General features: G+C 46.0%; 2 protein-coding genes and 1 non-coding gene across 3 annotated transcripts; all 3 read right to left on the bottom strand.

Moving 5' to 3' along the window:
* Positions 1 to 80: 80 nt before the first annotated feature.
* Positions 81 to 2630, bottom strand: nabp1a (nucleic acid binding protein 1a). Its single transcript, XM_067229384.1, has 6 exons — positions 2384 to 2630; positions 1981 to 2119; positions 1545 to 1616; positions 1284 to 1365; positions 1031 to 1100; positions 81 to 944 (listed from the first exon to the last, which is right to left on the bottom strand). The coding sequence occupies exons 1-6, from the start codon at positions 2475 to 2477 to the stop codon at positions 754 to 756; spliced, it is 648 nt and encodes a 215-aa protein (XP_067085485.1). The 5' UTR covers positions 2478 to 2630; the 3' UTR covers positions 81 to 753.
* Positions 2631 to 4400: 1770 nt separating this feature from the next.
* Positions 4401 to 4482, bottom strand: trnas-cga (transfer RNA serine (anticodon CGA)). Its single transcript has one exon. It is a non-coding gene; the product is annotated as a tRNA-Ser (tRNA).
* Positions 4483 to 7625: 3143 nt separating this feature from the next.
* On the bottom strand, positions 7626 to 19058 carry cavin2a (caveolae associated protein 2a). The gene is made up of 2 exons (XM_067258985.1): positions 18467 to 19058; positions 7626 to 9119 (listed from the first exon to the last, which is right to left on the bottom strand). The coding sequence occupies exons 1-2, from the start codon at positions 18995 to 18997 to the stop codon at positions 8169 to 8171; spliced, it is 1482 nt and encodes a 493-aa protein (XP_067115086.1). The 5' UTR covers positions 18998 to 19058; the 3' UTR covers positions 7626 to 8168.
* Between the last annotated feature and the right edge of the window lie 982 nt (positions 19059 to 20040).

Genomic DNA, 20040 nt, shown 5'->3' on the forward strand with positions numbered 1-20040 from the left:
ACATCGATGGTTCGTGTGACCCGAAGGCAGCACAAGGGTTAAGCTATCGGAAAACATCCGAAACTACAGAAAACAAGACAGAACATTTAAAACTTTATTTGTTGAACCCTTTAGCCAGCAGTTCTTGGTCCCACACATGATTACAATACAAATTTAGATCTCATAAGAACCATAGATGTACTTCTCTAAATCCAACCAACCTACAGTTACAAATCGTATATAACTTTTCCTTTCACATGGTCACTTTCAATACGTTTTGGTTGAGAAGGGACACCCTTCAGATGAGTTTAAAAGCTTGTCAATTCATTCTTTGAAGTAATTTTGCCTACTTGAGGCATTTTTTTCCCCCCCAAACAGCAGAAATCACTTCCTGAACAACTGACAGTAACATGTCCGCTATAAATTAAGAGAAGAAAGTGCATCAAGTGTTCAAGTAGGTGTGTATTCTCAGGCAACAGAAGGGAGATGTGAGGGACGAGCAGCCTCAGTGCTGGAGATGACCGTGAGTCCTGGAGGGGTGAGGTCACTGCCCACCGTTTGTGCCTTCACAAGTCTTCCAGAAAGGTCAGAGTCATGGTCCTTCACGATGGCAGTGCTTATTGCGAACTGATAGATCAACCGGCATGCTATCAGCTTACGTACTTTAAAACCTCCACTAAATAGTATTTTCAGTGCCTGAATTGTAAATGCCAGGTGTGGCTGCTCATAGGAGGCGCCAGACACACGACATGAGAAGAATCTCGTCTTCCGATTTTATCTTTTGGCACGACGGGGGTCACGTCCGTTGCTAATGGTGACCGCAGGCTTGGGGGCACTGGAGGGTCCCCCGGCCAACACAGGGGGGGCCCCGTTACCAGGGGAACGGCCATTGGGCCTCCCACCCCCTCCAAAAGCAGGAGTGCTACTGGAGTTGCTACTGGCAAAAGGTTGCATGGCACCATTACCTGTAGGAGGGAAGAGTATCACTAAAACACAGGTTGCAACCAAGGACACAGTGAAACTAAGCTACACGGACAACCATCCTACTGACCTGGCTGGGCAGGTGCACCTGAGTTCTGATTGGGTGGAGAGTTTCCCCTCTGATTCTGATCCCCCTTACCCTGAAAGGGGAACATCAGCTTAAAATCTTTCATTTTGTTTTTACACTTCATAGGTTTAGTAAAGGCTTCTGGTGTGGCGTCAGTGAGAAGGCTTCTGGTGTGGCGTCAGTGAGAAGGCTAGCGGTATGGCGTCAGTGAGAAGGCTAGCGGTATGGGGTCAGTGAGAAGGCTAGCGGTACTCACAGTCTTGTGCTGGCTGGACTGATTCAGCAGCTCTAGGTTGGGTTCACTGAAGTTGGGCACTTCTGAATACACCATGCAGAACCTGCATAACACCAGGGATACAGAGACTGAATGAGTGCTGCCATGTTTACTGCATCCCCTCCGACACTCCAACATACTATTCTGAACAATGTTTAGTAGAAAGTAGAAGTAGTGGCTTTAGAGTGGCGGCATGCCAGCGACCAGCACGACCAGGTGATATTAATAGCAGGACAGACTCACTCTCCGATCTTCTGCAGGTCTCCTCCTCTTCCAGTGTAGAGCGTGAGGCAGCCCTTCCAAATGGAGGCGTAGCTGGAAACAACAGGGTGTAGAGGAACACATCAACACATGCTGTTCAACACTTCTCTCCACTTTTACCAGTGCGTGTGTTCATCTTGCTGAAAACAAGAACTTGACTTTCTTAATATGCTTGCCTGATATTGATCAAACTAATGCAGGGGCGTAGGGTTGTTTTGGAATATGGGTGGGACAGCTTTTAATAACTGAGGATGCTGCGGTTTAATACGATTTTCTTTTTTCTAAAGGTCGGTGGGGACAGATTTGCTTTTATCAAAACGGTATGGATGCATAATTGTGTGTATAGTGAAACCTACGACCCTGTGAGAAGGCTAGACAAGTGAGTAAACTTCTTGCATGATCACATGTGGTGTCGTACCCTCGGGTCAGGCGGATGATGTCTCCAGGCTGGATGAGACTCCCAAGCTCATCCCACACCGAGATGGCGATGCTGCCGCTCTTGTCGGCCACCTTGCAGGAGCGCACTTCGTGGCCATCCTTGGTCTTAGTCACACGGCCTAAAATTAGCGCGCATAAACACACGTTTTTCAACAAAATTTAATATTAAACATGCCACTTCAGTCACAGTTCATCATGTGCAATCACGTGAACGACCGCCACACCCTACTGCTTGCAGATCGGTATTAGGTAGGCGTTTCAGGGTCAAACAAGCTCATTATTTAAAACCACTCCGCCGCTAGTCTGTCTACATTTGCACAGCGGTCCCTTTAAGAAAACGGAAACGAGTCCGGCTCGCACGAGGAACTGATTGCCAAACTTACCGATTTCCAGAACAATGAAAACAATATTCAAATTTTTCGATCCAGGCTTCACGTCTTTTATCAAGAACAGAGCTTCGTTTGTCGGATTTGACATTTTTGGTGGCTAGTTAGGACAAGCTAGCTGGGAACTTGATTGGCCAGCTCCGAGCTAACTGAAATGGCTAGTAAAGCAACCTGCTAATGCTAGATAGATAGCCTAGCAGCTAGCACTAACTTTGCTAGTTATAGCGAGCTACCTACAAGAAGCATCGAGCTACAACTGACCGACACATCCAACTGTCTTAGTCGTATTCAAGTTGTTTCCTAGCCTTCTGGGGTATTTCAATGCAGTCCAATATTTGTTGGCTGCTCTTTCCAGACTACCTAACTAGTTTCACAGGATCGGGGTTCCCTTGCATTTAAAATGAGCTAGTCATGTGCCCTACTAGTTACGCTAAGCTAACATTAGCGTTCCTGGCTAATTGCCTATGCAATTCACTTCACCCTCAAGACAAGTGAAAACTGATAGCTCAGCTAGCGCTAATACGGATACTAGCCAGCTAGCCCTACTTTCGCTTTTCAAAGACTGGGAGGATAGACTCTCTGCCTCCGGCTGCTTCCCTGTCTAGCCATTTTCCTTCTAGGTGGTGTTAGCCAACAGTTAGCTAATATCGGGAAATTAGGCCGTCTAAAACATACGATTTCGTTTAAAATAAAGATACTTTGTATCTTGGCCAAAAGTATCTACTTTACCGTTACCTGACAAACGATTTAAGACAGTATTGATACAATCTGTCGCTCAGGGTTGTCGTATAATAGTGATCTTGACAAAGACAGATCCCTGCACTACGTGAGATTTAAAGTCAAAGATGAGTTTTAAAGTCTGACCATCCTACTTTAGAAGAATCGGCGCGTTACTGTCGAATTGGTAAAAGGTTAGGTAGTAAAATATTAGGTAGCTATAGAGTTTTGTGCGTCTTTGTGAGCGAGGAGTAAGTGCCTAGCTAGCTCGTAAGATAAAGTCTAGCTAGCTTGCCAACTTCTGCTTTCACAAGTTTATGTGTCCCTGATGCTAGTTATGGCCGCTTAAGTTGTTTGAAAAACACTTTCTGGTGACCCTAGCAATGTCTATTATATCTACACTAAACCTAAAGACTCCTTACGCATAGGTAAAACTGCCAGACAGTACCACGCATTTCTCCTCAACTCTAACAATGCCCCCAACTACGCCAACGTGTTCTGCCGGTTACATTTATACATATGGAATAGTCCAATTTGTTTAAACGGAAAGGGGTATGTGTGACGGTAGTCCGTACAAATACACGCCGGTAGTGACTTAAGAAACGTATATTTACAATAGCACACTGTATTTTATCGACTATTTCACACTCGTGAGAATGAACCAAGACTGGACAATAAAATTATATTAAAATACACGACAGCTGGATTTGGTGCATTCCACATTGGCGTTTGTTATATTCTCAATCTGGCCAAATGACAGAAGTATGGATCTGTAAGACTAATGTGAGAACTATACTCGTAGCAAATAAGTGATACAATGTCACAATGTACAACCATTTACATACACATATATGTAGGCTAACAAAGATAATTCACTCTGTCGCCAATCAACGGTAAACGACAGATATATACAGAGAGGGAGGGCTCAATGTGGCCAGACTGGCCACGCCCCCGAGAAAAGTACAATTGCGTGGTTCTTTTAGTGCAGTATACTGCCAAAGTAAAAGGAGTTCTGGTAAATACTGGAAATGTAAATGCTTTACCGACTACTGTCCCATTGTCTGTATTACAAACATCTAGCGTCTCAGGTTTTATCCCTGCGTCATTACAAAGAGGAACTAGATATTTCCTTTCTGACCTGTGTTTGTGTGTTACCAATGCTTTGACCCCCAGCTATTTGAGCTCCATATTTCAGTCTTTTGAATATTGATATGCCTACAGTACGAATTAACGCCATCCGGTCATATGGCTATTTGTAAAATAATAAAACCAGTTTTACGTTCTGTAGTGAAAAAATCGTCACGAACAGGATTCGAACCTGTGCGGGGAAACCCCATTGGATTTCGAGTCCAACGCCTTAACCTCTCGGCCACCGTGACGCGTCGTCGCTGGGTGGAAATAAGCGTAATTAAAGTTTAAAAGCTATACATAAAAGAAATTCAAGCGCTTGCGCAATCATATTTCCATACGAACTGGTGTAATATTCTATTATACATAGACTATGCTGTGCATATTCTTAACGTAATTTAATTTGCACAAAGTCAACCAAAATGAAAGAGCAAGAAAATATAGCCTACTCACTCTAGAGGGAGACAGATCGCTAAGTAGCCCAAAACCTTTTTCTTTTTTGGGGGGGGGGGGGGGAGAGATGGCAAAAGTACACATATCCTTCACTCAAGTACAGTACTCAAGTACAAGTGCAGATACTCATGTTTGAAAATACTACAAAAAAATCGTCTCAAGCACAGAAACGAATTACTTTGTTACTTCCCATCTCTAGTTAATATGCAAACACAGCGATACATATCGGTCCTGGGTTCAGTATCCTTGATTACAATTAATTTGAGAAAAAGTGTTATTTTGTATTATTTGGTGGTAAATCCCGGCTCTTTTTTACACTTCTCCAGAAGCCCTACTTATTATTATTTTTTAATCCCTAGTGGTTACCATCTTATTTTGACCAAAGACACTCAGTCTCACCTTCCAGACTCCCACTCTCTCCTTTCCCTATACTAAGTTGCTTTTTGATGGGTTGGTGTCATGTTGGTTTCCTGTTTGCGTCTCCGCGGGGGCACGTGCCAGACTCAACAACTGAAAACGTTTGATTGTTCATTCTACAAAGATCTGACAATAAATAAACAATTAGGACTCAGCCAGTTATTAAAAGTATTTATTGGTCAATTACAATGCTAAACTCTGAGAAGATCCAAGCATATTAACATGGGTTCAGAGGGAGAAAATACTTTGCAGTGAATGTTACAGTGTGGAGAAATACCTTTGGCTTGAGTGACTTTACTCTGGATGAATTGTGAGTACATAATCTATAAAATACATAGGAAACATAATTGAAATTAATCATATCATCATATGTGATGTAAAATCTTTATGAATCCTATTAAAAGGCAGTTGGTCAACAAGTTAGAATCAGACAGAAACATAAGAAAACCAACAATCACGTGGAAATCAAGACCTCTACAACCTGTTTTCACGTTTGACATATTCAAGACTGGTATCTAGGGCTTACAGTCTATAGTTATCCAAGAAAACCCCCTCAAAGAGAGCACACTCACACCGTATAGAAAGTGTATAGCCGGATATAGTAAATTAATGCATAACTATATTTTTCAATATCACCATAATTTATGATGCTCACAGTAGCCTACATCACCTATTTTGTAGAAAGATCAACTGCTTACATGTTGCCCAACAAGCACTAATACATTTCAGCACAAAAATTGTATTCTTTGTTGACAAGACCTCTACTATGACTAACTCTACTATGACTAACTCTACTATGACTAACTCTACTATGACTAACTCTACTATGACTAACTCTACTATGACTAACTCTACTATGACTAACTCTACTATGACTAACTCTACTATGACTAACAGCACTTCCCTCATAGGTTTTCTTTACATCATATTTTTAGTGGCCAGAGAAATCCTGGGGCTGTAAATGTTCAAGATCGAGTATGGAATGTCACTGTGATTAGCAGGGGGGATGTTAACCTAGTTTTGAGTCATCAGTAAGGGGCCCCCTAAACGCCATCTCACCTAGTGTTGTGGTGGGTTATTGCAAAAAGGGCCATATATATATATATGTTTTAAGAATCTCTCTGTGAGATACTAATGGAGAAGGTTCTCTAAAATTAACAGAAAGAAAATCTACAGTTTACATACAGATTTTACAGTTACCTGCCCAATCACTTTCTCAATCTATTCTTCTATGATTACATTTCCACTGTGTCCTTTCCACATATCCTTAATCCCCTTATTTTCTAGCTCTTAATATATTCCTACTAATATATTCTTATTATGTATAAGAAACAGATCCTGGCAGATACCCAGACCCCCTGTCCTGTTGGTTCAGCACATCTCACATACATGTCCTCAGTATTCTTCCCCTATGCAGAACCTTCTAGTGCCCTCGTCTCACTCCTCCCTCCCTGCTAGTGAGCCAGATCATGGGCGTCTCACCAGGCCGAGAGCATGAAGAATGGGACATCCAGGATTCATCGGTCAGAATATAAGAATCCCTCGGTCTCTCTGTTTTCCTTCGCACCACTTTCTGACAGCATAACCAGGACCCAGAAAACTGCATGGAGGTTGGGTCCACACAGGAGGAACATGAGGGAGAATATACTAGACATCCAGAGAGAGTGAGTGTAGAGGAATGGCTCTTATTTCTGTGCAGGAATCCACCCCCAGGACAGCAGCCTGTGTGAGGAGCCCTGGACTACATGCTGGGACGCGTCTGAAGGGAAGGCTCTGGATGTGTGTGTGGGATGTGTACGTTTGTGTGCGTGTGGGGGATGTGTGTGTGTGTAGGGGTAGTGTGTGTGCCTGTGTCTGTGTGTCTGTTTAAAACAGGTGAGTGCAACATCTTGTCAATGAATTAAGGCACACAAAAAACAGGTGAAAAAGCCTTATTTAAAATACATAACGATCGGCCATCGTCTGAGTACTTACATTGATACATGTGATTCAGTATCGTGACTCATAGGTTTCATAGTAAACACAAGTACACACTCTTAAAACAGGTATCAACAATAAAAGATTATCCTGTATGGTAAATTAACTGCTATAGTTTCAAATGATATTCTCCCCATTGCCTAATATCTACTACTTAGTGTATTATTGCATCCCAATATTAGATAACAACTGACTTGCCTTCCATCCCCCCAGCTAGTCACGTTATCCCCGTCGACTCAGAGTCAAGACAGCAGCTTCCTGCACCCTCTTTCCACACAGTAGAAAACCTCCCCATACCGACACCTTGGCAACGGTGCCGGCAACCTGCAAGAACGTTCTGGCCTCGGCCAGGCCGCTCTCCCTCCTCCAGGCCGCCCTCCTTCCTCCAGGCCGCTCTCCCTCCTCCAGGCCGCTCTCCCTCCTCCAGGCCGCTCTCCCTCCTCCAGGCCGCCCTCCCTCCTCCAGGCCGCTCTCCCTCCTTCAGGCCGCCCTCCCTCCTCCAGGCCGCCGTCCCTCCTCCAGGCCGCCCTCCCTCCTCCAGGCCACCCTCCCTCCTCCAGGCCGCCCTCCCTCCTCCAGGCAGGAGAACAAAGAGGCCGTTCGTCAGCCAGACAGAGTGCTCCAGACAGACACAGACGAGATAGTTGGCCCGGAGTCCTGGAGATGTGCTGTTCTCCAACAAGCGCTGGTTTCACTGGGTGATGAGTTATGAGACCCTGGTTCTCCTCCAGGGCAGGCCCAGAGAGGCAGAGGCACTTGGTGAGAGATGGCTGGTTGTCCAGAAGGGTTTAGTAGGGATGTGAATGGGTTATCCGATTACATTAGTCGGCTGTTGCAGATGCAGGAATTTATCAGGCTAAGGATGAAGAAGTCCAACTTGAACGGGTTTCTCAAAATAGGGGTAAAAAAAAAATCACGTGTCAATTTGACTGTCATTTGACCATGTATTTGTGTGTGTGTGCTTATGTATGTTGACATTGGAGCAGAGCAGATGTAAGAGAGTCTTGGTAGCAGGGGCGACTGACTCATGTTGGCGGTGGAAGTGGCACCATGACAGGGTGTGCGATCAGTAAACCGGAGTGCTGTGAGCTTAAGAGGCTGGCTCCACAGGAACGGCTGCAGCAGGTAAGCTGGCCGAGTCCTCCACAGCACTCTGCTCCTCCTTGTCTGGCTCTGGCTCTGGCTCCCCCTTCTCCTCCTCCTCCTCCTTCTCCTTCTCCTCCTTCTCCACCTTCTCCACCTCCTCCTCCTCCTCCTCCTCATCGTTCTCAGGGACAGCTAGCTCGGCAGGGCGGTCAAGGCTCAGGTCAAACTTGAGGCTCCCCGCCTCTCCGTTGAGGATCAACTCCACCTCGCCGCTCCCCGGGGTGGAGGGGCTGGCCACCTCCTCTCCCCACCTCCCCTCCGCACCTTCCAAACTCTCCTGGGAGTGCACCTCAGTGGACTCTCCGTCCAGGCTGCCCAGAGGAGGGATCTCTACGTGGGCAATCTCTGCAGGCGAGCCCCCGGGCTGAGAATGGGCCTCCCCGTCTCGCACCTTCTTGACGTTGAAGGTCATGGGAGAGACCTTGAAGGAGGAGCTCTTGGCCGCGGGGCTCTTGGGGTGGTTGGGCGTGAAGCTCTTCCTGATCTTCTCCCGGCGTTCCGGAGGGACGATCTTGGTGCCGATCTTGCTCATCTTCTTCTCAATGCTCTGGCGGGAGAACGCCTTCTTCAGGCTGTCCACCTTCTTCAGGCTGGAGCGCTTGAGCTTCTCAGTGCGGGACCTCTCCAGGGTGGAGTGGCTGGCCCCAAACCTCATGGCAGCCTCTCCCTCCAGGAGCTCGTCCTGCTCGCGGAGTGCTGCAGCCTCGTCATCCTCATCAGAGGAGAGGCTGATGGTCTGGAGGACCTCCTCACGGGAGTGGTTGGTTTCAGCTGTGACGGAGGGGGCGGTCTGGGAGGAGGCCTCCTCGTCAGGCTGGGGGGCTGGCTGGGGGGCTGACTGGGGGACTTTCATGGAGTCCTTGACGAATACACTGGAGGGGATCTCGTTGTCTTCCTAGAGTGGCAAGAGAGAGAGAGAGAGAGAGAAATTAAAAGTTCCATTCATTGAGTCCCACAAGCTCTAAGGAAAGATTCTTCCAAAACAGATTAATTGCCAGACGTGGTATCATGATGTTCTTGTATATGGATAAGAGCGTCTGCTAAATGACTACATGTAAATGTATACTGAGATTCAGAGTTTGCTCTGTGTAAAACGTCTCTAAACATCTCACAACATTCTGGAGCCGTGGGCCCTGGCAGCCACTAGCGGATGTCAAGGTTCAAGTGTAATAGATCCAGACGGCTCATCTGGAGAGACCAGTCTCCACATGGTCCTGCTCTCCACTCCTGAGCCAGCTGAGGAAGTCCACCTGTTTATCTGCATGAGCCGAATCCTCCCTCCTCTTCTCTCTCTCCCTCCCTTTCCACCTCCCTCCTCTCAAAATCTCTCCATCCATGAACACATTTATATCCATATAAAGTTAGAAAATTGACTATCTGAATCAACCAGTGAGTGTGTTCATGTTTCTTATCTCATCTTTCCCGTGTCATCCCTCTGGTCTTCCTTCCTCTCTGTGATATCCTGTATCTATCCATTCATGCATACTTCCCTCAAACGATCTCTAAATCTTTCTCTCCCTCATAAAATATACTCTGCACAAAGATATGCTTACACACTTTCCCCTCCACGTGATGCTGCTGGTCAATGATCCCACACCTGTTCCTTCTCATACGAACACACACTAGAGAGTTCAGGCAGAAGGTGAGATCTTGACTGCCCACATGAAGCTCCCTCTCTCCACACACTTCAGACTGGCTGAACTTCACCTGTTTTTGTGACATTCTGAACATATGGTGAGATTCTTTGTGACTATGCAATCATGTGCTGCAGTATGCGTTGTGGTATATCAACGTGCTGAACCTTTCATTGGTCTAGGCAGCCTGAATACCAGGCCTGACTGGACAGCACCCTACAGAGCTGTAGAGGTGTGTAGGGGAATCAGCCTGTGGGCAAGGTTGGGTTTACATTTTTCCACAGTACAGAGGCCCAGGTGCGTGCATGCACACACACACACACACACACAATCCTCTGATACAGACAGCACTATAAGGTTCTTGGGTTGTTGACTATATTCAAGACAGTGTCAGTGCCAGTCTAAATCAAACACAAAAATATTCCAGCTTCAAAAGCACCAACATCATCACATTGAGGATAGTGTGCGTTTACCTTCGTAATAATAGTGTTGCATTCCTACTGATTCCAACCTGACAAGTAAAGGTGTGTGTGTCTAGGTGAGAGAACTGTGTGTGTCCTACAGAACACGTTGTGGTGTTTCACTGTGTCAGAACGCTTTCAGCCGGCCAGGATGCCGAGCGTAGCTGGAGGACTCTGTCAGCGTTAACAGGCTGTCATTAACACATAGCTGAGGACTGGAACAACCAGACAAATGACCCTCTCCTCCTCCTCCCTGCCCACCACCACCCCTCCTCTAGAGACAACCTGGTTCCATCCACCTCATCACCTCAGTCAATCACATCCGCTGTTCTTGATCCCTCATGAGGTACGACCTCCCTCTTCAGCTGCCAGGGATGGGCCTACATCCTCAGATACTAAAGGATTCTCTTGTCATCTGTGAGACAAGTTGATCATTTATAAGCAGCATATTTTCATAAGTGCAAATATAACACATGTACAAAGCGTCACAGCTGTTAGGGGAAACCAAGTTGGCTCATCCCAGTGATCCATACAATCCATCAATCAGACAATTTCTACTACACCAGTAGCATGTTGTGCATGCTGTTTTACTGCAGACTACACAGTTAAATATTGAAATACACATGTAACTTGAAACAGTGCGTAAAAGCTTGATGTTGATCAGTATCTTGTGATACATTCATGAGGATTAGACTGTAAAAAAACCCTATTTAGACGTTTATTTCTGAATGTGTAGGTCAGAGAGCTACACCTGAGACACTGTGTTGTTTTGCAAACCTGCAGGCCCTTGTCTCAGCCCAAACCTGCAGGCCCTTGTCTCAGCCCAAACCTGCAGGCCCTTGTCTCAGCCCAAACCTGCAGGCCCTTGTCTCAGCCCAAACCTGCAGGCCCTTGTCTCAGCCCAAACCTGCAGGCCCTTGTCTCAGCCCCAGCTATGATTCACTACTCAGGTGCGTCTTGCCAAGCATGTGCAGCTCCCAGTGACGGTGGAGGAGTAAATCTGTCATTCTGTTCCCTCTGGAACAAAGACATTCATTTATGAGCCATGGATTGGAGGTTTGCTGTGCAGAATCACTAGTTTGTAGACAATAGAGATGAGTCAAGTTTAAAGATGAGTGATGTAGTGTAACATTTGTGTAACAAGTGTATTTTCAAAAGGAAATGACACAGATTTATGTATTTAGTTTAAAGTAGTTGGGTTTGGGAGCTAATCTCCGCCCAGGTTCACCTGCTTGTAGGAATAGGTCACTTATATAATCTGTCTGCTCTGCGGAAATCAGTGTATTAGTGAAGGTTTAGTTTAAATCCACTTTTTCCTAGATTACCTAAAAGAAGGAGACATGTAATTATTATTGTAGGATAAAATGCATTGTTTACCTGGCACATCCTGAAAGCAGAAAAACCCTTGTCTCAACTTGTCTGGGCTGTGAAAGTAAGTCCTTTTGGTGGGCAGAACCAGTGTTCCCGCCCAGAGCACACTGCTTCTGGGAGGGAAACAGGATCTCTCCAGGAATGGAGATGTCACCTTGGATCAACAGTTCCAGTTTCAACTAGACCTCTCTGGCCAATCTGCTGCCTCTCAACTACTCTTAACCACACATTAGCCAACACATTTGTTGCCAACACAGAGAGTGACAACACACAGTGCTGGGCTGTGGTGTTCCTGATATAGTCAGTCTACAGTTGGGTGAGGAAAAGGCTTGTTTGATAAAACTACCTCTGAAGTACCACACCTACAACCAGCCCTGCAACCGACGCTAGTCCTTTCCTGCTTTTCAGCTGGTATGATGTGTGTGTATGTGTGCATATCCCCCCTTGTGTGTGTGTGTGAAGTGTGAGGGTCTGCGTGTTTCACAAAGCACCAGACCTCCCAACGTGACTGTGAATTCTCTGGGAACTGATGTGGTAATCACAATCCCAGAACTAGGCTCACCCTACATCAGCACGGACAGCATCGTGCAGGCAGAGAAAAGGGACTGCTGTGTGTGTGTGGGGGGGGCGTGTATGTGTGTGAATGTGCATGTGCTTGCATGTGACAGCACACACTAGTCTGAAATAGAGTTGAAAGACAAAACGTAGAACAGTAAGAGAGAAGGGGGGGGGAAGAGAGAGAGAGAGAGAGAGAGAGAGAGAGAGAGAGAGAGAGAGAGAGAGAGAGAGAGAGAGAGAGAGAGAGAGAGAGAGAGAGAGGACAACGAGCTGCTGACATCTTGGAGCATGTTGGAAACATAGCTGTCTGGCTGCACCACAACACCAGCTACCTGACTTCACAACCACACTGGTCTACCAACCCTCAATGTTGCAGAGCAGATTGTAAAGACTGCATTGTAAGAACACACAATGTGGGCTCCAGTTCCGTATAGAAGCCAGGGTGTGGCAGCTGGGGGAGTTGAGCTGGGTTTGGTTCTATGAACTTGAGTAGGGATATTACCATCTCCTGTTGCCTCCTCCCTCACAGAGAGGAAAATAACAGCATCCACTATTACGTCACCTGGTATATATTACCTTACCCGTCTTCTCATTCCTCAGGGGTGATCCACTAGCTGCACTAACCTGCAGCACATGTCAATACTGTTTCTTACTTTCCACATGTATCTGCAGCAGAAGCCTACAGGTAGAGGTAAATCACCCTGAGAGCATTTCAACTCGACTCTTAGTTGGCGTGTGTTTTGTGTGCTCCAGCAGGTGTGTGTGTGTGAGTTCTGCAGCTCCCCCAGATGGAGGGACCTTCCCTGCCAGAAGGCAGGTGTGTTGACACAGTGAGTCAGGTGCCACCAGGAGCAGGTGGAGACACAGCACAGAGCAAGGAAGGATGTTAAACTATTCCCACGCTGCCTCGAGGATCCAGCCTCTGTGAGGAAGAGCAGATGTCTGGGATTGATTTTAAAAGTAGCTCATTAGAAGAAAGAAAATAAAGCTCAAGGTTAATACACAAAAAAAGACCCCTTAAAAACCTCTGTGCTCTAATTTAACACTTTTGATACCCTCCACCTAATTCCTCTCTTCCCCCTTCATTTGCATCTCCCTCTCCCTGTGATGTCTCCCCCTGGTCCGGGAGCACAGACTCCAAGTCCTTCCCAGTGAAATCTGACTTCATCTGAATCTACTTTGAATAGCCCACCGCACTGCATTGTGGGATTCCACTGGGATGACCCCAGGGTTGTGTAAGCCCTTTTTCCATTTCAACAGTCGTCAGCTATGGAGGGAGGAAATAACTTCTTTCCATTGGCATGCCATAATGTCCTGTAACATATTATGTCCTAAAAGCAGATAAATATACAGCATGTGTTTGTTCATGGGACTAGCCTCCCACCACATGATCCAAGACAACACAGGCCACCGTATCTCACTACATACGGTACAATAACAAGAGCAGACCAGCAAGCCCTTCCACAGTATCAGTCAATTGAAGATTTACATTTGGTTTCATATCAAATGAAGGTAAGCCAATCACAAGACCAGGTTCCCATACAGGATGCCACAACAGGTTTGGTAACTCTTCCCCCCTCTCTCAACAACAGCTGCAGACAGGCCATGTTTGACTAGCTCACCAGATTGTGCAAAAACGCAACGTACAATTCAACCCCAACCCAGCAAGCTAATGCTCTAACAACCCTACACTAGGATGCTGTCCATGTGCAGCCTATGGCACTCAGACTAATCTCGTTAGCCTTTTCTTGGCATCTCTCAAACTGTTCTGAGTATTGTTGCAGTGTTCGCAAGGCGTGCATCTACACCATTATCAGAACAGGGCGGTGGATAAATGCCATCAGGATCTTTTGACTAAACAGTTTCTGACATCACCATGTTTACTAGGTTTAAGAATGTTGAAGTCTGACAGCATCAGAGACAAGGAAAGTGATTATCAGGAGAATGTGTTTTTTGGTTTAAATCCTGTGAAATGACGTCTATTGTTTTCTCTGTTCCCTATCCTGGTCTTTCAGACCTTGAGATGTTTTGAAAGGATGCTTACGGTCGCTGAAGAACAAAGAAGTAGATAACTATTGGAAGGAATATCTAGAGGTTTGGAAGAGGAGCTAGACTGAGGCCTGCTTTTCTCTTCTCACAATGTGACACCATGACAACCAACTGTGCGCGCACCCAATGAGACATCATGCTTCTCCATAAATATATAGTCATTGTATTTGTGGGGGCAGTTTCATTCTTCTTTGACAATACTGCAAAATAAGTAAACAGCATTCCAATTTCTTTAGATTTGATTCAATAAAAATAAATACAAGTCTATAGAAAGTTTAATCAGACCTTATGATAACTCGTTGCCACTGTACGCGTTTTGCTTTACTGATACCATCAGTTGGAAGTTGTTTTCATATAGTCGTACAAAGAATTGAAAGTCAACTGAAGTTGTCAAGCCAACCTTGTACACACCAGGAAAATTTAGGTTTGGCAGTCATTTGAGTGAAACTGACTTAGTAGGCTGAAAGAAGTTGCCAAACCTGAATGTGGCGAAATGTGAAAGAGCCACCAGCACTCCTCCAACTATAGTCAAATGTCTCCCTCTCTATCTCTCTCTGACAGTTGTCGCTCTTTTAGCAGGAATACCTTTGTAATGGAGAGTAACCGCCCATCTCACAAATCTGTGTTAGAATGTGTTACCTCTGACATTCAAAGGTTGGGATCACCATCAGGATAATGGTTTTTAGGCCTCTAACTTTCAGCCTCGTAACAGACAGGATGGTGAGAGAGGCCTGAAGGCAGACTCATGGGTTATCTGGTGGAGGAACATTCAGCCAAGCGGATCGGTGTTCTGCCATGAGTTTAAACAAAGGGCACAATGATAACATGTAGTTTGATTTGGTCTCTTCCAACTTGATTAAAAAACTAAATAGGTGTGTGTGTTAATAGGTGTGTGTGCTAATAGGTGTGTGTGTAAATAGGTGTGTGTGTTAATATCCCAGAGGTATCACCATGCCTCAAGCCAGGCTTATTGAGCCCACTGCAACAAAACTGAGACACACACACACACCCACATTCCCCCTGCACCTAAAGCCACACGCCTGCTACAACATGTCCAAAAGCATCACATGTATAATGGAGTCACTAAATGGAGTCAGGTGGCTGAGTGGTTAGGGAATCGGGCTAGTAATCAGAAGGTTTCCAGTTTGATTCCCCGCCGTGCCAAATTATGTTGTGTCCTTGGGCAAGGCACTTCACCCTACTTGCCTCAGGGGAATGTCCCTGTACTTACTGTAAGTTGCTCTGGATAAGAGCGTCTGCTAAATTACTAAATGTAAATATTTGCCAAGATTGGTGTGCACCACTTAGATAATCGTCACGAAACAGTAAATGTTCCTAACAATGTAAGGAGAAGGTCGGAGCTGGGCTGGGCAGACCTTTCCCTTCCCTGGCCTGCCCACAGAAGCTGTGGAAACACACCTTACTGACATTGATAGGAACAGTTAGCAAATCTTAACCTTTGATCAATAGTTGAGTCATAACTGTGTCTGAAGTATTGGTGTGCATTTAAAAGAATGTAAACAGTTAATTCAATTACTCAAATTTAAAACATCAGCCTGGTATTCAGTCGTCTTCCAAACTACTCTAAAGATGATGTTTGAATTTCCAGGACTGTCCCATTGGTGGCACTGTGCCAAGTAAATGTAACACACCTAGCCCAAGGAGTTAAACATACTTTAAGAGATATGTTTGGCTGAATTTGATTCAACTTAAATGAAAATGTCCTCATTTGCAGCAAGCTTGGAAAGTCAACCATCACTTGTAAAGTTGTGAAAACAAATGCTCCGCAAAACAATACTGTGTTTCCAATTCAATACTGATCTTTTGACAAAACAGAAAACACAGTTTAACAGAATATACTGTTTAGTTTGGATCTGAGTGTGTTTTGATAGAGCTGGTTGTTGTGTTCCCTCCCACCTCGCTGTGATTAGGAGTCTCATAAACAGCAACTATCTGAGAACTTCCCTTCCCACCCCACCCTCAGGCCCTCCAGCCCCCCAGCCCCCAGCCTTGTATTGTAAAGTGACAGGGAATGTCAGATAATTGATTTGAAAAGTGCAACACCATGGGAAATGCAGCTATGGAGTTGTTGGGAGGTGCATGTTTTTGTGCTGGTATTCAGATCTCAGATGGCATGCAGTTCATTCGCTAAATAAATGAAAACTAACAAACATCCTTCCATTTTGGTTTTCCACACAGGGTCAAAAAATGTAAGACTATTAATAAATTCAAAGTTGCTACTGAGAAACTTAAACTATTTGTTTTGAGATTTAATTTACGTTATTGTGTTAATCCCAAAAGGAAGACCACCAGAACAACCCTAACAGTAGCTAAAGTTTTCGGAAATCTTCCAAGGCAGAGGAATCAGTACGGTACCTGTTTGTGTCTGTTAAAAGGGGTATGGGTACGGGGGGGGGGGTAGATAGAGAAAACACTGGGGCACAAACACAAACAAACGACGGTGGAACCATGCCAACTGAGTAGCCCTGATTTCCGGCAGCTTGTTAGGGCTCGTTAGGGAGCAGAGTGCAGATGAGCGGCAGGGCTGTCAGGGGCCGCAAGCTCGCTTTCTGGACGTGGGGCTTGGTATTTACCCAGAGTCCTTTGCAGCAGAGTGGTTTTCCACCTCAGGTGGCACGTACAGGGCAGCATGTGTTCTCCATCAACACAGCGGAGGAATCCTCCTTTAGTTTACCAACGGAAACAAGCCCTCTGTGCCAACAACCAGAACAACAACAGAACGGAGAGAAAGAGATTGGCTGCCGGGCCCAGTAAGGGTCATCCTCAGTAGGAGAGAGATGGAGCTGGAGATGGAGGGAGAGAGATGGTGTGGCGTTTCTGCAGTGTGAAACAACATCTGAGGTCTTAGGAAAGGGAGGGCGACGTTGGAGGTTCACAGAGAGAACACAGTTGGGTTATGAGAGAGTCAATCAGGGTCCACAGAGAGAGCTAGAGAGACAGAATCAAGCAGCACAGTGTGTGTGTGTGTGTACGTGCGAGCGTGCATGTGAGAGAGAAGAGACAGGGAGGAGATGAGAAAAGGAATATACTATTCTCCTATTCTCTTCTGCTAACAGTCTTATAGTTTAACAGCACACCAAACATCCTTATAAACTCGGAGAGAGCGTTATGTTTGGTTGCCTGCCTGGCAGCTTGAGATGAAACACATCAGAAGCCCCCATAAAACCTCTTCATCATCATCATCACACCATCGCTGTGTGAACAGGATGGACCATAAAATCACGTTCAAATTCACTAACGTCCCTCAAGTGTGTGTGGTGCTACCGGCTGGCAGAGCTATGTAAACACTGGGTCAGGAGGGCTGTACCTGTGAGACTAGATAGGACCAGAGGCTGAGCGCTCTGTCAACCCAACACACCCTCCTCCTGAGGGGGCGCAGCCTGCCTGCTATCTAAAGATCATGCTGAACCATCGGGAATCATTTGTACCAATATATCACCAGGGGCTTCATGTACTCTTCAAGGTTTTGGCACCAAAAATATGTTATATGCTGGTTAAATGTGCTTTGATGTTATGCATCAAGTTGTTCCCAAAGGCACTTGACTCACCTTAATGTCTTCAGTACTTGAGGCAAATGCAGATTTGTTATAATAGCATAGCGTGGGTGTGTGTGTGAGTTGGTGTGTTTCTGAGATGACCATTATTGTATTCCTCTTTGCTCCATTCCCAGACACACCCTTCCTTGAACAGGCAAATCGCACAAACACACACCTTCACTCTCCTTAAAGCACATGCTCAACACACATTCATTTACATTTACATTTATGCATTCATTCCCACGTAATTATCTCAGGGTCCTCAGAGGAACGGGCCACGCTGCAACATTTCCGTACACTAGCGCACTTATAAACTTAATCAGAAGCCTATAGCAAACACATTTCACTTCCACTGACAGGAGAAGTTGAATTAACGCATAAATAAAAACTTTCGTGGCACATTTAGTTTACTCTTAATTCTTTTACGTGCATAGGTGTACACGTAGGCGACGCCTACCAGTAAACAACATGAAAAATATACATAAAACAATCAAATCATCCTTGTCTCTGAAGACTAACCTTAACTCCTGCACCTGCCTGTCTAGACTACTTCACGTCTCCCCCTCTCCCCCATGCTACCCCCCCCCCCCCCCTCCTTCCTGAGCGCCTTACCTGGAAGATGAGCACTTTGAAGTGGTTTCTCTTCAGCAGGTGGCTGTGGTTCGCCTCCAGTCTTTTCACCTGGACAGCCTGCTTGTCCATGCGCTCACGCACCTCTTTCAGGTTTCCGCTGACTTTACGCGAGCGCTCCAGCAGCTTGCTCACGCTGTTGGAGGTGCTGCTATGACTCTTGGACAAGCGGGTGACGTCGCCTTGGACCCCTAGCACGGCACCTTCCAGGTCGGCTTGACGCTGCTCCATCCTCCGCTGGTTCTCCTGCACCGCTTCGAGCATGTTGACTAGTTTGTCGAGTAGCGCCACGACCGTGATAGCGCTCACCTGGCTTCGGTCGGTTGGGCTAGTTGGAGAGGGGCTTGTCGGGGTTTTCAAGCCCAGGCGGCTGAGGGTGTTCGTGGGGGAGGATGGGGCAGAACTTGGGCTAAAACTAGGGATGAGAAGTTCCGTGTTTTCTTGTTGTTGCACGGGACTGGCCGGGCTGCTTCTGTTGCTGCTACGCTCAGCATGAGACGCGTCCTCTCCCATGGTTGTGGAGGAGTTAAGTATCCCGAGCGTTAGTCTAGGGAGGTGTGTAAGTGCTGGCAGCTGCTCCAGTGGAGGACTAATGACACAGGAGAAAAGATTTGCACCTCTAGTTGTTTTTTTTGGGGGCCTCCCCTTTTTAACTCCACCCCAAACAGCTCTCTCTCTCTCTCTCTCTCTCTCTCTCTCTCTCTCTCTCTCTCTCTCTCTCTCTCTCTCTCTCTCTCTCACACACATACACAGGCACACAAACATTCTGCTGACACCTCCCCGAGCCAAAGGGAGGGGCTTGGTTGCTGTGGAAACAGAGCTAGCCCTAAATTGACATAGAAAGAGGCCGAGGTTGCTACTGTGTTCCTGTGACTGTGCTTCCCAGTGCATGCGTGAATGCGTTTCTAAAGTATGCCTACGTGTCAGTTGTGAATAGTACTGTTATGCTTCAGGACACTCGTGTGTTAGCTCTGTTTCATGTCAACGTGAACATGAAAAGGTGACCCTGTGGTTTTCTATGTGTGGGTGTGCGCGTTTGTGTGCACGTGCTTGTGTGTGTGTATGTATGTGTGTGTGTATGTGTGCGCATGTGTGTGTGCCTGTGTGTGTGTGTGAGTGTGTGTGTGTGTGAGTGAGTGTGTGTGTGTGTGTGTGAGTGTGTGTGTAAGTGGGTGTGTGTGTGTCTCCCCCCCCCCTGTATAGGTTTCCTTGTGTTGTGCTTAGTGCTCTGTTGAGGGAACTATGACATGGAAATGTGGAAATCCATGTGTGAACAATGAGCTCATCCGTGATTTGGCATCATTCCAGGATCCATACACACACACACAGCCAATGCCCATGCATATACACAATAGTACACACATCCTCTTGTTCTGTGTCGCTCACACCACACACACACATACACACACACCACACAGAGAGACATTGTGTAACTCGTGAGGCTTCCAGCTCATCAGAATCTCTTTAAACATTCAGGTACTTCCTCTTCAGATCTGTCTCTGTCTCTGTGCTGAATCTATTAGTACACCTGTGTTTTTATCAAGTTTAAAAACCTT

Source organism: Osmerus mordax, chromosome 2 (genome assembly GCF_038355195.1).
Source record: "Osmerus mordax isolate fOsmMor3 chromosome 2, fOsmMor3.pri, whole genome shotgun sequence".
NCBI lineage: Eukaryota > Metazoa > Chordata > Actinopteri > Osmeriformes > Osmeridae > Osmerus > Osmerus mordax.

Bases quoted from the DNA above. Each gene is read 5' to 3' on its own strand.
- cavin2a (XM_067258985.1), bottom strand. From the start codon at position 18,997: ATGGGAGAGGACGCGTCTCATGCTGAGCGTAGCAGCAACAGAAGCAGC. The intron at 9,120-18,466 runs GTAAGGCGCTCA...TTGCCACTCTAG, and splicing joins TCAAAGTGCTCATCTTCCAG to GAAGACAACGAGATCCCCTC.
- nabp1a (XM_067229384.1), bottom strand. From the start codon at position 2,477: ATGTCAAATCCGACAAACGAAGCTCTGTTCTTGATAAAAGACGTGAAG. The intron at 1,617-1,980 runs GTACGACACCAC...TGTTGTTTCCAG, and splicing joins ATCATCCGCCTGACCCGAGG to CTACGCCTCCATTTGGAAGG. The intron at 1,366-1,544 runs GTGAGTCTGTCC...GGTGTTATGCAG, and splicing joins GACCTGCAGAAGATCGGAGA to GTTCTGCATGGTGTATTCAG.